The sequence below is a fragment of the Uloborus diversus genome, chromosome 3 (assembly GCF_026930045.1).
Source record: "Uloborus diversus isolate 005 chromosome 3, Udiv.v.3.1, whole genome shotgun sequence".
Lineage (NCBI taxonomy): Eukaryota > Metazoa > Arthropoda > Arachnida > Araneae > Uloboridae > Uloborus > Uloborus diversus.
Window position 1 is genome coordinate 142,300,817 of NC_072733.1, and position 17,770 is coordinate 142,318,586.

At 31.4% G+C, this 17,770-nt stretch overlaps 1 protein-coding gene across 1 annotated transcript in view; it reads left to right on the plus strand.

The window, feature by feature from the left end:
* LOC129218968 (uncharacterized) overlaps positions 1–17,770 on the plus strand; it is a 245,497-nt gene that overhangs the window by 22,546 nt on the left and 205,181 nt on the right. Inside the window, exons 2-3 of the mRNA XM_054853288.1 lie at positions 3,375–3,461; positions 9,213–9,347. Of these exons, the coding sequence (XP_054709263.1) occupies positions 9,245–9,347 (103 nt within the window). The 5' untranslated portion in view covers positions 3,375–3,461; positions 9,213–9,244. The remainder of the gene's footprint in view (positions 1–3,374; positions 3,462–9,212; positions 9,348–17,770) is intronic.

A 17,770-nucleotide genomic window follows, 5' to 3' on the forward strand; every position in this document is an offset into this window, starting at 1 on the left:
ACACTTGTCTAATGTTTCTGCTCTTTTTCACTTGTGACGAAAATCACTTCTAAGTTTTGATATTCGGAAATGTATTTTTTTTTCCTTCCACTATAAAAAGAAGATGGCCCCGTTCGCAAGTTGAGCACAGTTAATTCGACTTTGCTTAAAGGAAAATTAATTTACTGAATTTTATAATCAAAAATTTTCTGTGATAAAAAGCTTTGTTCTTGTTGGGTGCTCAGTAATTGGATTGTACCATTGTGTAAAAAATTAAAGTAATGATCCATAGCAAAAGTTCTTAAATGTACTGTAATAAAATAATCGAAAAGAGAAATTAAATATATAACTGATAAATAAGTAGATTCTGCGAATGAAGGTGCGAAGAATTAGTTATATTGAACTTTTCAAACAAACGCAGTTGGTAGTATAAGCAAATGAAGATCTTTACTTATCCCAAAACATGCAAGAAATGCAATTTTGGCAACTCTTGACAAAAAAAAAAAAATACTGATGAACAAAGTTTATCATGTGATTGCTCACGAAAAAAAAAAGCAAAGTTTAAAGTGCAAAATAGCTACCAAAAATGCCGGCCAGGATCGGAAAAAACCCAGTTTTTTTTTGAAATAAACAAAAAAGAAGTATTTTTAGTTTAAACCAGGTTTTTTGGTTTAAACCGAGGTCATTCCATGTCAAATCAACGAGCCTCACAACTTGACCATCACGGATTCCTACAAATTTCAGGGGATTGATTATATATAGTGATATGATACAGAAAAATATTTTTTTTTCAGATTTTTAAGCTGCCCGGTTTTTTGTGTAGGCTATTTAAAAAAGGGGGGAAAAATGCAAAAAACGAGGTTTTAGTTATTACAAGAAGTTGATTTTCTCAGCTTCTATTGGAGCTAAAGAGTTCATTTTGGTTTTAATTTAAAGCTTTTGAAATGTGCTTTTATAGGATATGTCACATTATAAGGTTTGGAGTCATTAATATTTCAAGGTCACGAAAAATATAATTTGACCTTGAATATTTCAAAAAGTGTATCTTTTAAAAATCTGAAAATAAATTATTTTTTACCCACTAATGCACTGTATATGTGGAAAAAATTTCATAATGGGATTGCAATGGGATCATGGAAAAACAAAATTTTGAACATATATCTACTTACTACTTAAATGCAATTTGTAGCGTTTCTGAAAATATTTACAAAAGGACACACAAGTTATTTTTACAACTTTTGGTTAGAATTATCCATTTCTTCCTTCGACAAGTTATAAACTCTTCCTGCAAGATTTATCCTGGGATCTACTTTTAATATTACATCATCTACAGGTACATTCAGAATAGCCTCTGCGTCTGGATAGTAAAAAGAATATGAAGGTCCATGTGGATGCAAGAATTTTATCTTAAGTGTTTCATTTTCTTCATCAGTCTGAAACACAACCTAACCACCAGTGTCCATCATACCTGCAGATTAAAACCCGACCATTTCTGCGACGAATTCAATATAATCTCGAGCAGCTCTTACATATTCTATTCTTGAATTTTTTGAAAATGAAAATATTTTGACTTCCATGTGATTCATGTTCAGTGGAATAAAAGAATGGAGTTTCTGAGTACCTGGTATTCTTCTTGCGGTCATTAACCTGTTTTTCAAAGTCTCCTCTTCTTGTTTATGTTCTTCAGTTGTACTATATTGAAAATGTATTGTCTTAATGTGATCTTTTGCACATTCATAAAGCTGTCGAGGAGTCATAATTTGGTCATTATGTATCATTTGAAGACTAGCTCTCGCTGCTAGTCTTTTCACACTGCCTCCTACACCATCGCATGCACTTTTGCCGTGTGATGTTGCAAAAAAGTGCCATTGTGCTTTGATACCAAAGTCTGACCCACGGTAACAGAGATTCAGAAAATTGAATCGATTTTTGTACTGAGAAGCAGCACCATCACTATACTAATAAGTTAAGTTTGGTTTTGTGTTATAATGAGATTGCATGAAAGAAATTAGATGTTTTTGAAAAAGATTGACTGCTGTTGTGTCATGCACAAGGCAATCAGAAATTATTACTAGAGATGTATTCATTACTGCTTTTGTGGAAGCGTCCTGAAAATAAATGGTGAAGGGGTGAATTGTAGCTTGAGCATTGTTCCAATGGAAACCTTGGGCAGCATCCTGGAGGATAAAAGAAGAATTCTCTGCAAAGATGCAGAACGATTGAGATAGCTCAATTGTTGACTTGCAGAAAATGAGTGAAGAAGTTTCGGGAGATTTTCAAAAAATATATTGATAAATTCTTCAATAGTTTTCACTAATGTCTCGAGAGATGTTCTTTTTTCAACTTGTATCCACTGTTTATATGTGATGTTTTCAACGCAGTTGAATTCAAAAGCTTCTTCGATTCTTCTCGAGGTGAAAATTTAGAATGAAAAATCATGTAATTTATTTTATTTTTAGTAGATATACATATTATACTAAAAAATATTTTTCATTTAAAAAAATGTTATGCCATTTCAAAAATAAATATGCCAGAAAAAATTTTTTTCTTCAAAATTCATATAATAAAACTGATTTTTTTTAATATTGATATTAATTTTAATTTATGTTCAGTACATATGTATAGTATATAATACCCCTTAATAATGTCAATTTTAATATATTATTAAATAAATATTTGATGCAGTATGGTTGATTTTTTTAAAAATATGTATATAACTTAAAACTTAAATGCCGATTTTGTACTGAAATGGTAAGTTATATTTTATTTTATATTTTAGCATCCCATGGCAATCCCATATTTATATGCTCGTATATTGTAAAAAATAGATGTAGGAATAACATTTTTTTTCAAAGAAAAATTAAAATACACTTTCTGAAATATCGAAGGTCAAAGGTCAAAGTGTTTGACCTTGAAATTAAAAAATCAAGAAACACAAGCATGTCACATGTCAAATAAAAGGTCCATTCAAGCACTTTCTAAAAACACCAAAAGTAATGTTCTGCGACAATACGGGAACAAATAATGAGTCATTATATGATTAGCAAAATGCAAAATTTTACATTTTTTGCTTATCTTTGGATCGAATTATCTCAGAAACTAAAATAGATAGAGACTTATTATTGTATATTTATTCCTTTTTATGTAAACCTGACAATTGAACCAAATATCAAAAAAATTTGAGAAGGTCAGGTTGAAAATGCCATTTTTTTCGTTGATTTGACATGGAACGACCCACCGGGTTCATTTCAGAAACTTCAATTTGTGTGTTAAAGAAGAAAGTAAGTAAGCAAGCAGGTTTATATAGAAAAAAAAAAAAAAAACAGATGTTAGTCAACGTCAAATAAAAGATATACAACTGCTTATTTCTAACATTGGATTTCTTGATATTTTAGTTCCTGTCATCTGCAACACGACCTGCATGAATATAGTCTTCAGATTTCTTTGTGTTTTGGCTGTGGTTCTCTGAGGGATACTTCAAGGTAAGTTAACATATATTTATTTTATGTAAATTATTAACATAACATAATTGATTAATTTAAAGTCTAATGGATTTCCGTAGGACTTACACATTTTCTAAAACGATAGATTCAACTAAGGATTTTGTATACTTATAAACCTAGTTTCAGAGATAAAAATATTGCTGTTGGACGTCAACATTTTTGTAACCATCCCAGTGGCAGAAAGTTTTGTAGCTGTCTGCGACAAGCTGTTTAGAACTTCCTATAATGTCTGCAAAATATTCGCTTTGTTTCAATAAAAAAATGAAACAAGTCTTTCTAAAAATAATTGTTATTGAAACATAACAGGAGGTGACCCCTCCTCTCCCCCCCCCCAAAGATGATGGCACGCCTCTCTCAAATTCTATAAAGCATTCCCCTCTCAAAAACGAGATCCCTACCCCTAACTGAGACCAAAAACTTTCTTAAAATTACCTCCCCTCCCCATCTGTCTAAATGTTTCAATGGTGCAATCTGATGACTCCCCCCCATGGTGGGCACCTGATATTTACAAACATGCTCTGACTACTGAACAGGGGTCTGACCAGGTTTTTTCACAAGGTCTGTTTTATTTTTATTTATTTTTTTTTGTGAAAAATTTAATAATTTTGTAAAAAAATCAATTAACTCTAAAAATTCAAATAATTGTGTGGGAGTGGGGGAGTTTTAAAAACGAAATTTCAAAATTGATACATGTATTAATGCATTCGAGATGGCACAAACTGCACAATTTAATTATGCTTATGATGGCTGTTGTGAGAGAAACCTTCCCTTCAGAGAAGTTATCTCACAATGACATTGAACATATTCAGTTGGTCATCCTAAGAAGGATAGTCCTGATTCTTTCTGGGGATCACTTGCCAAAAATGCAAAAGGCTTCTTAATAAAAATAGTATTAGGAAGGCTTTTAGCCTTCTTATTGGTCGTTGCACCTTAAAGCGGCACCTTGCTTAAATGGGTGTCAATAAGGGTCCAACTTTCTGGGGTTGCCTCTTTCTTGAGGAAACTGTTACTCACATCATGTGTGATTATGAAGTGTTTTTTGCCTATAGATTTGAACGCCTTGGTCGTAATTTGGTTGAACCATAGGTGATTCATAACATTCCTATTAGGTGTTCATTGAATTTTGCTTCACAGCTATTGATCTGTTTTAAGACTTCTGTTTGGGGACTAGTACAATAGACCTCTGGTCGCAGTGCCTGGTTCGGTTGAACCCCCCTTTCTTTCATTTCATGTGTAGTGTGTTGCATGATTTAATATTAATACTTTTTAAAAAATAGTGGGAAACTTTTTAGATACTATTTACCTTATTCAGCAACTATTTTTCAGACCATTTTTCATTTGACAGGGTGGCGACAGATCAGGGAAATCAGGGAGATCAGGGAAAAGTCAGGGAACTTTATTAATCAGGGAAAAGTCAGGGAAATATCAGGGAATTTTGAAAAAATAGCAAAAAATCAGGGAAAATTGATTTTATGAAGGATTTTTTTTTTTTTTTTTGCTTTACAAAATTAAGTACCTTAATTCCCTACACATTTTCCGCCAACTATCTGTTCAAAAAAAAAAGTAAAATTAAAGAGGTGCGATTATACACTGCCACATATTTGTGCATCTTTTTTCCTCAACGTCAAAGTATTGAATCTTACTTATTAACCACAGGATGAACTTCCTAAGATTGCTTCTGTGTCTGTTAGGTTTTTTATTTTACCTAGCTTGGAATTTCTTTTCAGGCTTTCAATGCTACGTAAAATAAACAACTATACAGGCAAAGAGGAAGCCTTCATTAATGCCTTAGTTCCTTTGCCTTTATTCCATTGTCTCGAGGTAATTAGCTCTCTGTTATCACGATTTCAAGTCTTTGGTTTTTGAATTAATAGTGATAAAAGCTTAAAAGTTATTACTTCGCGCTTTTAATTTAATTGCTAAAATTGAACTTTCAATCAAAAAAATCTTTGTTTTTTTGCCGTTATACTATTTGTTGTCATTGCAGATTATAAGGATTTTCTTTTCTTCAAATTCAAATGATTTGTTTTTTTTTTTTTTTTGCCGTTATACTATTTGTTGTCGTTGCAGATTATAAGGATTTTCTTTTCTTCAAATTCAAATGATTCTTTTATTTTGTAACCAAGTTGTATTTTTCTGTTATGTATTTTGAAATTAACTGATTGCTTTTTTTTTCTGTTTTTTTTTTTTTTTTTTTGTTTCCATGTCGTTTGTTACAAAAGCAATATAAGATTTTTTTCATCACATACTGAAATCATTTGAAATAGAGTTAACTTGTGTACTTAAGTAAATATCTTTATTTTTTTATTGTTAGAATGCTGTATTCATTCATTAAAACCTATGTTCTTGATTAGAGAAAAGCTTCCAATGAATGGATGTCAAATGGTTTCATCTCTTTTGCATAAATATGTCAATTAGTTATATAAGAATAACTGCATTACTTCTGTTCTTTCACTATTACTTGTTATTCTTGCAACAATTATTATACTGTTTGAAAATTTAGTTCGAAATAGTTTCAATTACTTTTTAGTTCTGTCATAAATACACATATGTTTTTAAGAGTGATTTTAATAGTTTCTTAAAATTCTTATGTTAAGTGGTTTCTGGAAGTCAAGTACTTTTTAAAAAAAATTCTATAATCTTTCCATGTAGAAAAATTTAATATACCTACTGTTTTGTAGGGGTTTTTTTTTCCAAAAAATTGACTTGATATATGTTATTTAAACCATTTTATTAAAAAAGTAGCATCTTTTTAAAATATATCTTTAGTTCATCAACTTTACGCAACTTAAAACGTTTAAAATACTGCATTTTATACAAACATACAATGGATTTCAAGTAGAGCTAAGAAAGGAATTATCATTGGTAACGTAAATCGGGGAAATTTGGTGAACTTAATCAGGGAAATCAGGGAAAAGTCAGGGAACTTTTTTCACAGTTCCTGTCGCCACCCTGTTTGAGACGCTACTAAAATGATTATTTTGAGGACCATAACTCAGTGGCAGCCTTGCTAACACTACTAAAGATTGTTTAAAACAGCATTTATAAAACTAAAATTTCAGAGACTTTCCGGGGGAGGGGGCTGCTAAATTCCCAAATCTGAGAGAATACTATACTTACGATTAGGTTTATATTGCTAACATTTCACTCTTGTAATGACACCCTCCTAAACCAGGAGCTGAAATTCTTTCTCGCTCTCTCTCTCTTTCTGTTAAAATACATTAAAAATTGAGGAGCCGTCAAACCCATACATTCTCCAAGTTTTTTACTTTGCAATGGCCCTACATTAGTTTTATTGCTCTTTTCTTCGTCTATATTTAAACTTGCAAGATTGTGTACATAGGGTTAGAGGGGGGGGGGGGTTGGATTTATCTCTGAGCTAATGGCTGGTTTTATGTAATCCCCGGCCGTTTTCACGTCCCAGTCCAGCCCTAATGTTGATAGATTAACATAATAAAAGTCAGTTTTTTAATATTTGTAAGATAATTGAGATTATTTGGTAGAATTGAAAAAACGTTTCAGTTTCGTTTTATTAGTGGCATAAGACATTGCTCAAAACTTATGTTGTCCGACATGCACAGGGGGCATGTAAAAATTCTGATTGGACATAAATCTTTTACCCTTAGATGCCTGGAAGGGCATGTAATGTTTAAATGAAATATGTCTTCCTAAAACTTTATTATTTCGTATTTTATTGAAAAATTTCTGCATTGTTACCACAGTTAAAAATTTTTATCAAACGGTACTGCTAATATCATATTTGGGCCATTTCACCTCAAATCGCTAATGCCATGTGTCGTCATGTCTCCAATTTTGTCCATTATTTTGTTACAAATATATCTTTGAGAAAAGCCGAAATTAATTTTTTTAGATTTTTTGAATGAAAATTATATTTTGGAGAATATTTTCAAAAATTTGATTTTTGATCATTTTTGGGGTCACCGTTTCAGAATGAATTTAGAAAATCTCTCGAATTTCTTTATTTTTCAACCAGTTAAGCTGAATTTGGTATCAATTTCACGCTGATACTTTTCTCTTTCAGTGTGAATGACAGTATTCTGTGAATTGTTGGGTGTTGCCACTCTTTATCTAAAGTTGGTTTTTATGCTTTTTTCAATTGGGAGATTAAATAAGTCATATCTCCAGAGCACCCAACTATGATCTGCATCAGTTTTTTTTGCAGCATATTTAAATTATTCTCTTGCTATGTAGAAAAAAGTAGAAAGGTGTTTTTTGTTCTTTTGAAATAAAAAATAAAGTTTGTTTTGCAGAAAGTACAAGTTTCCTATTACTTGAAATCCCTTTTCAGCTTAAAAAAGACCAAAAATTTTTCAGAACAATTAATACTGGACTGTCAAAGGATAAAAATTGATTTGTATCAATAGTTAATTGCTAAAAAGTTTTTCACTTTGGAAAAGAATGGTGCAAAAACCTTCGTTTCAGACTTCACAAAAAAAAAAAAAAAAAAAAAAGTGTACTAAATATTAAGAATAATAGTTTGAAGAATCGTGTAAAAAAATATTTCTAATGGCATTATTTTGCATTTTTTTCTGCTGTAAAAGATTTAAAAAAAAATACTATTAAAAAGTTTCCATAGCAAAAACCTGTTTGAATTATGTAACACCTGGCAATGATCTTCTGCTCTTACAATACTCATGCAACATGCATCATTCTTCTTTTGCTTTGAAAGTGAATCGACACATAGCTTTGGTCGATTATAAAATGGGAAATGAAGGGCCTGCTTGTGTGGCCTGCATTTATCTTAAAAATTTACTATGTCCTATGTATCAAAAGATGAGAAAATTAGAATTTCTATCAATAAGTTTCAAAGAAATTTTAAAATATACTTTAATCAGCAAAAATAATATTCTTCAGATAAATCTGGAGTTGTGCTTAAAACAGTATTTTATACTTGTCCAAAACAATTTTTTTGGTTAATAAAATTATTAGATTGCTACAGAAACAGTACAAGTCAAACTTCATTTCGGACTGCCAAAAAAAAGGCAGTTATCACTTTTATAATTTTTTTCTCCCATTAAATTATTTTTATCTATATAAAATGTATACTTTTTATGAGCGAATAAGTTTTAAAAGATTAGTAAAGTCATTGAATCAAAACATTCTTATTTCTTTGAAAAAAAATTCCTTTATTTTTCAGACATCAAATCTGTGTAAATTTGAAATGACCTATTTATCTCTTCGTCTTCATATCTTTTTCATTAATACTTTAAAACGGTGGCAGACATGGAACTTTTAAGCTAAACTAAAATTTTGCCTTTAGGTTAAAATTTTGCCTTTAGGTGTCCGTTGTGAGTTTTTACGTATTTTTAAATTTGATTGCATTTGCTTGTGTAAAAACACTTTTGTTTATGGTGTTATTCTACCCCTTTGCTATGGACTAAAAACATGAAGTTATATACATTTCTTCCACCAGATAAATATTATTATTGATCATTAAATTTTCTGTTAGAAGTTCATTGCAAGGAGTTATTGTTTTCTTCTTTAAATAAATTGGCGATTTTATCTTTAAAAATGAAGTTTTTTCAAACCGTTATTTTTCCTTTATTTTTGAAAGTCCGTGGTAGTGTAAAATTGAAGACATTTTAAAAGTGTCTCCTAACAAAAAGGTGCGAAGTCCTTACAAAAGTGTAGTGTTAAGGTAATTGTGTGTTTTTGATCAGATTTTTCTATATAAATGTTTTATTACATTTCCTGAAATATTGTTTGCAGCTCAGGACTTACCTAATGTGACATCCTGTGCAATGGAAGTTTTCCCGCCAGATGATCCACAGCCTGAAGAAGTGGGTAATGCTCCCACACAACTGGAACAAATGAAAGCTTGGGATGACTTTACAAAACTTGAAAGTAATTACATTCATAATTTGTCTGTATTGTCACTTTTTTTTTTCTTTCACGTGTTTCAATCTCTCAGCATTCAGTTAGAGAACCTACTACAATTCTGTCATTGCAAATACGAGACAGTCGGTGCTGTCTGCTGCTCATGAGAAATTAAATAATATGCAGAAACTAAGTTAAGAAATGGAAATGTATTTATAAGTAAAACTTTGAAGTTGAATATACAGTTTACGCTCATTATAACGATCACACATTATAAAGACCATTCTATTATAACGACCACTGGTTAACACTAGTGTTCATGCTAGGCCGTTTTTGAAGGGCGCAGCGCCCTGCCCTTTTTTGTATTGGCAGAATGCGTCCTGCCCTGCCCTTCATTTAGTGTGCTAAATGCGCCCTGCCCTTTTCAAAAATAAGGAATTGCTCCCTGTGTTTTTAAAAAGATTTCACAAGCATCTTATCGGACCCCATGATATCCAGCAATTTCATTTGCCCAGTGATCGTTCACAAAAAGTCGGAGTATTGTCATCGTCCCAGAATTTCACCCTCAAAACGGCCCCTTAAATAAAAGGAGAATCAAACACCTAGGCAATGAGAGTAAATGAGATTCTTAGAATTCAGACAGGTTTATCAATTGGATACAAAAGCAAGTTCTTAATTCTTCCCAGGGGGGCTCTAAAGGGCGTGGGAAGGGGTCCGGTCATCTGTGAAGGGGGGAGGGAGAGATTGTTTCATTCGAGCCCCATCTTTGATCTTCTGAGAATCAACAATGAGAGTAAACATTTCATAGTATTTTCTGCTGTAGGATCAGGGGATGTCTGTTCGAAGAAAAGTAGAAGGGGTAGTATGAGAAAGTCTGAGTGAGAATGCAAATGACATGTGCCTTCTGCTGAAAGGAAATTTAAAGAGTTGGAAGAAAAAGAATATAGATGCCAGCAGATAAAATATGAAGATTAGGATGTTTCAGGCATTTTTTCTTCTGCAAAATAGAGCAGAAGAAGGGTTAGTATGCTCTTGATAAAACTTGAAAACAGCTTAGGAAAAAAGTTCATTTTTAAGTAATTGACAAAGTTATGAAAACTTATCTAGTGCTTGAATTCCTTAGGCATTCGTTGAATTATACTTTTTTTTAAACATTTCATCAATGCAATTTTCTATTTTCTTAACTTGCATCAATGTGCTTAAAACGTGCATCGCACAAAAACGTCCACCGCGCTTGAGATGTCAATCCTTTTGCATCTTGTAAATATTTTAATATTTCTGACAGTCGGAAATTATTTTGACACATGCTGACTTATATTAGCGTTTTTTAAGTTATATTTTTATACTTTTTTCTGAAACCATGCCAACATTGAACTCTCATTTCACGGAAACGCGCTTCTCATCTTTGAGATTTCAATCCTTTTCCATCTTGTAAATGTTGTAATATATTTGACAATCGGAAGTTATTTTGACATATGCAACCCAAGATTAGCTTATTTTATGTTTTATTTCAATAAATCATAACACTTTTTGGGATGTTTCGCGAAAAATTACTTCCAGTGTTTGAGATTTCAATCCATTGCAACTTGTAAGTATTTCAGTGTTTTTAACAATTGGAATGTATATTTTAACATGTGTGACTTTAATAAGTATATACATTATTTTTCATTTTAAATACTAAAAAATTAATTGTTTTTGTTTTTAGTCTTGCCTATTAATTATTGCAAATAGGATTTTAATCATTATTTCCTCATTGGTTATCACTGATTTTTTGCAAAAAAATACTAAATTTAAACAAATGAGCTCGCAGTATTTTAATTTAATGTTTGGCTTGAAATGCAATATTTTTCAAAAAGTTTAATTTACATTCATCATGATCTTGATGTCTACTAAAATATTTCATGGTATAATGAAGATTACTAGGAAGTTTTTTTTTATCTAGGAAGGGGGGATCCGTAATTAAATACTGTTTGTTCTTCTTACATTGCAATGCAAAGGATTTTGAAATGCCTAGAGTTTTTACTCTTTTGGAATAAGTAGTGAAATTTATAACCCAAAATAATGTTGAAAAACACCCAAAAGTCAAATTTCAGCATTAGCTAAATGCTCCTCAGGGACTCTAGATAAGATCACTATATTTAATTCTGAAGTCAGTGGTGGCCATCAAAGAAGGGGGGGGGGGGCGATGGTGCAGACTACACTGTTTGAATTTTTGCAAGGTGTTTTAAATTGTTATTTCTCCTTTTTTGGGGGGCGGGGGGGGGGGGCACTAAGTACTTTTTGTGTTAGTGCATCATTGCTCTTTGGTAGCACTGCGTTGAATAGTGCGCTTTTTATTATAACTGCCCCTTTCATAGACCAGCATCCTGCCCTTTTTTCCTCTAGAGTGAACACTAGTTAACACCACAACTTTGTGCCTATAAACTCTATAGTTATTTGCTTTCGATATAATGCCCAGGGGTCAAACTAGTGATTTCAAAAATTTTAGAACACAACTTTGATAAAACTTTAGGATGTTTTTTGGACAACAAAAATCAAGTTTTTTAAAACTTAAATGTAATTTATAAGCTTGATTTTCGCAGTGGATGATAAAACGTTTCAAATTCAATCTTAAAAACTGCAATAAAATGCATTCAATCTTTTATTCTTCACCGCAGTGACACATTATGAAGTAGAAGTATATACCACATACCAGTAGGGTAAATGTATGTCCAAATGCTTCTTTACTTGCCTTGTTGTTTCATCAAAGTGAATTACAAAGAATTATGAAAAAATATCCTTAATAAGGAGGGATTTAAAGTAAGGTGGAAGTCCAAAACTTATTATGTACTTAACTTTTAGCAGATAATATGATACTTTTTGCTATCTCAAAATCATCACAAATATCTCTGTAAGTTACAGGTAAATCATTTGAAGATGCAAATGAATAATTTTTTTATGGTAACTAAAACTAAGAAACCCTCCCCTTTCCATTTTTTTTTTATCTTGGAGTGAATTTGAAACAAATGCTTTGGATTGCTTCATCATAATAAATTCGTTTTCAGTAGAAGACGAAGAACAAGGAATAAAAAATACAGCTTGATTTTTCAAGCTACTTGTCAACCTCTTATGTCTCGCCGCATCAGCATACCTGTGAAAATCCCTGATTATCAATATTGGAAAGATAATGCACAGACAGAACAGTGCTTTAAATTCATCCTTTTCTGCACTGCACCATGTACTGATCTTTTATCCATTTCTGTCTGCTTTATCCATCCACAAGGAAGAGAATTTTGTTTTCTGTGGCATTTTAATAAAACAAATTACTATTTAAATTTTTAAAGCAAAAAGTTAGTGACTAAATTTAAAAATTGTATTTGCAAGAGATAATCCAACTAAAATAGACAGAAACACAAAGCAAACTGACTTTTTGTACTGTAAGAACAAACTGATGCTAAATTCACACACAAAATAAGCACTATAAAAATAAATATTGCTTCCTACCTGGGGACAAATCATTTAAATTTTGCTCCAAATAATTTTTTTGAACGAAGTGTTTCTATCGGGTTTCTATCTCAGCTCATTGTATTTATTTTATTTCAATTAGCTATGATGCCTTTCACCCCATCCGCTCTCTGGCATGGAACTGCATTTGAAAGAAGGAGGGAATACTGTCCCATCCCTCTATCCGGTTAACATATTTTTCATTTCTTTTCAAATAGGGAAAAAAATCAAAAACATCAGATCATATTTCTTTCCCCTAACTCTTTTTTTGCAAAATTTGCTACACAGCTATTTTTATTTTCTTTATATAGATATATATATATATATATACACATATATATATATATATATATATATATATATATATATATATATATATATATATATATATATATATATATATATATTTTGCAGAAGAGGAATGATTGCAAGAGTTGCAAAGTATAGATAAAACAAACAACTTTATATTGAGCATGTGTTTAAGTTAACTGCATACACCCTCCCCTTCTTCAGAAAAAAAAGGCCGCAGCAACATAGGTATTGCTGTTTCTTTTTTAGAAAAAAAATTCTTCGGGTCTTCAAAGTGATTTATCCTAAAATTTTGGCATATCATCATGAAAAGTTTCAATTGTAGGTTGAATTTTATTTTTCTGCAATAAGTAAGGAATAAATGATGGGAATTTTAGGACAAAACTCGAAATGTTAGGAATTTTTGGAAAAAATTTGAAATTTTATGATTTTTAGGACAACTCCCACCCCTGAACACCCCTTCTGTATCGTCTAACCCAATACAGCGACCGAATTCAGCAAATGCTATTTTTGGTGTTTTTAAAAAGATTAAGCCAGCTAACGACAAAAGCAATATATCTTTACTATTGAGAGTACAATAACTGTAGGGGAGACTGGGGATACTTGATCCCCAGTTTAGTTTTCATTTTTTTTCTCTGGTGCAAGTTATCAGTTAAAAAAAAGTGTGAACAGTCGTAATTGTTTCCTCTATATTCAGTTGAAATTAAACAGATAATTTAGGTAAAATATTTTTTTCAATATTTTTATTAAGGGATCATGTATCCCCATATCAAGGGATACATAATCCCTTTTTGGGGGATACTTGATCCCACTGAGAAAATGTCGACTTTTCATTAGATCAGTAATTTAACTGTGGGTTTTAGTTTTCTACATAATATTTCTAAACAAAAAACCCATATTTCTAATTTTCTTTCTTAGATCATAATAATGTGAAGTCAAAACAACACTTTCAAATTTAACTAGGGAATTTAAAAAAATGTACACAATTTTAATGAACTTAGATGCTTTTGATCAGTTACTTATTCTCCAATACAGTTGTGAATAGTATATTTTATAAATAAAACCAATAATTCTTTTAAAAGTAGCATAATGAAGCTAAAACTACAACAACTAGTAAAAAAACTTACAATAATAACTATAAAAATCAACTTATTTGCTTCTTATCTTGCACTAATAAAATTAAGAGTTTTTCAGTTGAATTATTTTTTTTTTAAAGAGAAGAACAATTTGAGTGAGCACTTCTTCATTTCTTAATATCTCAAAAAATATTATAAATTTTTCGGAGCAAAAGTGTCTCCATGATTAAATAGTCTTTTTTTTTTTTATGCCCCGGAACTTTTTCAGATTAAAAAAAATATTTTGTTACTTTATGGAATTAAAAAGAAATATACTCAATTGTTCACATGTACCCCTATAGGGGGGGGGATATTTCAACGAAAAACTCTTCTATATGAAACAAATACGTATATGCAATTACACTGAAGGTTTTGCAACCAAATATCAGTTGTTTGTGTTATTTTCATACTTGCCAACTTTTATGGATCATCCATAAAATTTACGGATGTCACTTAAACTTTACAGACTTATCGATACGTTTTTTAGCCTCTGTTTGCTTTGAAACTGTTCAATCAGTTCATGAGTTTGCTTAAAAAAATTCTCAAAAAAAAAAAAAAAAAAAAAACAACTCTAAGATTCCCTTGAAAAGTAGCCAAATAAAGCGTTCCGTTCCCCCAAGCTACATCCTAAACACAACTGGCCATTTAGCCTCGTCGTTTCTTCCTGGGAGGATAAAAGGAAGGAGCTTCATCTCCTTTGGCAACGCGGAGAAAATGTGGCGTGATTTTTTCATTGCCACTGGTTCCCCTTCGGTTCCATTATGCTCTCGATTATTGAGAAGGGAAAGGAGAATTTTGCATGACCCCAAGAACTTGATAGGGTGGTTGCGGGTAGTCAACTAGTTTGGGCCGCTGATGCAAAGAAATGAAGTGTATCAGTAAGAATGTTACTTCTGGGCTGCTGGTTCAAAAAGGTCAGCCATCATTCTGTTTCCCATGTTATTTCTACAAGAAGCTAAGTGAGGTCTAATATACACTATGTAACCAAAAGTATTGGGGCACTTTTCAAAAATTCACATTTTTACAGATTTATCAAGAAATAAAAGACCAATTGCTCTGTAATTTTTTTTGCATAAAAGGTGAAGTCCAGCTGCCATTTTCCAATAAAAATTAAGTCTACCATTCAGTTAAGGGACGCACAACAAACTGAGGAAACAAAAAAAAGGTTTTTGATCATTTTTCATTGTAAATAGCTGGGAATAAGCTATAAACTTCAGATATAAGTTAAAAACCTATCTAAAATTCATTTTTATATTTTCGTGAAAGTATCTCTTATACTCACGGAGATATAAGCATTTCTTTCAAAAATGAAATTTTTTTAAAAAGGTTCTCATCTCATGTCACGCAGAGTTTTCTGTCAAGCGTTACTAAACTTTCCGTATTAGAGAAACATAATAATAAAATGTGAAGTTAAAATATTGAAAATTTAATTTAAAAAAAAAAGGTTAAAGCAATTAAGTTTTCACTGTGCATGCGCTAAAGATATCTATTTATAAGTTTTATAATCCAAAGGTCAGATATATCCTACAACTCAAAATTCCACCTTGATATCTTTAAAATGTAAAATGTTATCACTGATCTAATGAGCTGAATTTTAATAATTCTTGACTAGATGACGAATCGTGAGGGATCGTTTGCAACTAATCTGTTCTTATCATGAATGACTCTGCAGTGATAGCAGGAAAGTGCTGCCAGTTTGCAAATAACCCCTTACCTTTCGTCACCTGTCCAAGAATTATAGAAATTCGGCAAATTAGATCGCTGAAAACTTATAAAATTTTAAAGATATTGAGGTGGGACTAAAAACTCTGCGTGATATGAGCCGAAAACCTTAAAAAAAAAAAGCATTTTTGAAAGAAATGCTTATATTTTGCATATGAACGTGAAAGTTTATATTAAGCGTGTAGTTGTGTTTATTTGGCGCGGATATTGCCACGGGGGGGGGGGGGGGGGGGGGGGGGAGATACAAGCCTTGTATCTCCGTGGGTATAAGAGATACTTTCACAAAAATATAAAAACAAATTCCTGATAGTATTTTAACTTACTTCTGAAATTTATAGCTTATTTCCAGCTATTTACAATGGAAAAGGATGAAAAAACTTTTTTTGTTTCCTCAATTTGTTGCTAGCCCCCTAAATGAATAGCAGACTTAATTTTTATTGGAAAATGACAGCAAAAGTACACTTTTTATGTGAAAAGAATTTGAGCAATTGGTTCTTTATTTCTCAAGAAATCCATAAAAATGTGAATTTTCGAAAGTGTCCCAATACTTTTGGTCATAAGGTGTATGTGGAATTAGGAAAGGTTTTATCGATTTCTTCGGTTTAAAAAGCACTTATTTCAATACCAGGTAACTTGAAGCATCAAATGCAATCAGTCTTATGTTCATTTAGGTACAGATTTCATTTGAGAATTAGATAAAGTTTTGTTTACATTCGCGTAGTGAACCATTAAGCCACCATTCTGCATGTGTTGTTACTCTAATTGTCGCACATTTGCCCTCATCAAGAATTATTTGAATTGATGAAACTATTTCCATATTAGATGAGTAAACGTCACCAAAAACTCCTTTTTCCATAAAATGTATGTTGTTTTTTTTCTGGTTTTTCAGAATAACATAAATGTTTGTTTACATTTAGTAAGGTGTAGTGTTGGTGTTAATTCTGCCTCTTTTTTAAAAAAAATTCTGCATATTTCAACTCGGTTATGAAGCTTTTAATGACATTTATTAGAATTATCAAGCATCATATGCAATGCATATATCATAAAATTTGTGTATAATCACTGAATAAACCACCATGTTCCACGTTGTGTTGCTACTATCTTTCTCGCTAAACACATTTGTTACATTTTTCACTTTTTAAAAGCTATTCACATTGAGATTAAGTAAACCGTGTTTCCTTAATTTTATGGTTTTTTATAAATAGGATAAATGTTTGTTCACATTCGCGGTACCGATATCCTTCTACATTATATCGTTCGCTGGTACCGTTGATTCTACTGGTGTTAAATTCTTTCTTGAATTTATTAGCCTTTAACTTTATTCTTATGGTTCAAAGTAAGTTAAAATAACGAATGCAAGCTATTGTCTATGTTCACTGAAACACTCATGTACCATGTTGTGACGCATCAATTTTCACTGATCTTGAAGCACTGCAGGTTTACCTTACATTAAAAACCATTTGCAATGGTAATAGATCAGTCAGAGTCAACAAAATGAACTGCATTTTATTCGTTTCATGTACTGCTTTTGTTTTTGAGAGTAAGACAAGTGTTTGCATTTGTTGAACCAATGTCTGAATGTCATGTCTTATTTCATTCACCATTGTATTTTCTGCTGTGATTTATAGTATTTTTTAGACACTAATTCTATTACCTCTCGAATGAAGTTAAAGCCAGGGCTCAAAAATGATATGTGTGATTTGTTCCTGCTCATAGCATGTAAAATTTTAAATTGAGATGTTTAGTAAATTTCAATAAAGAAAAAGTTGTTATAACTATGCATAGTTAAAGATACGCAAGAGCAGTACATGGATTCAAAGG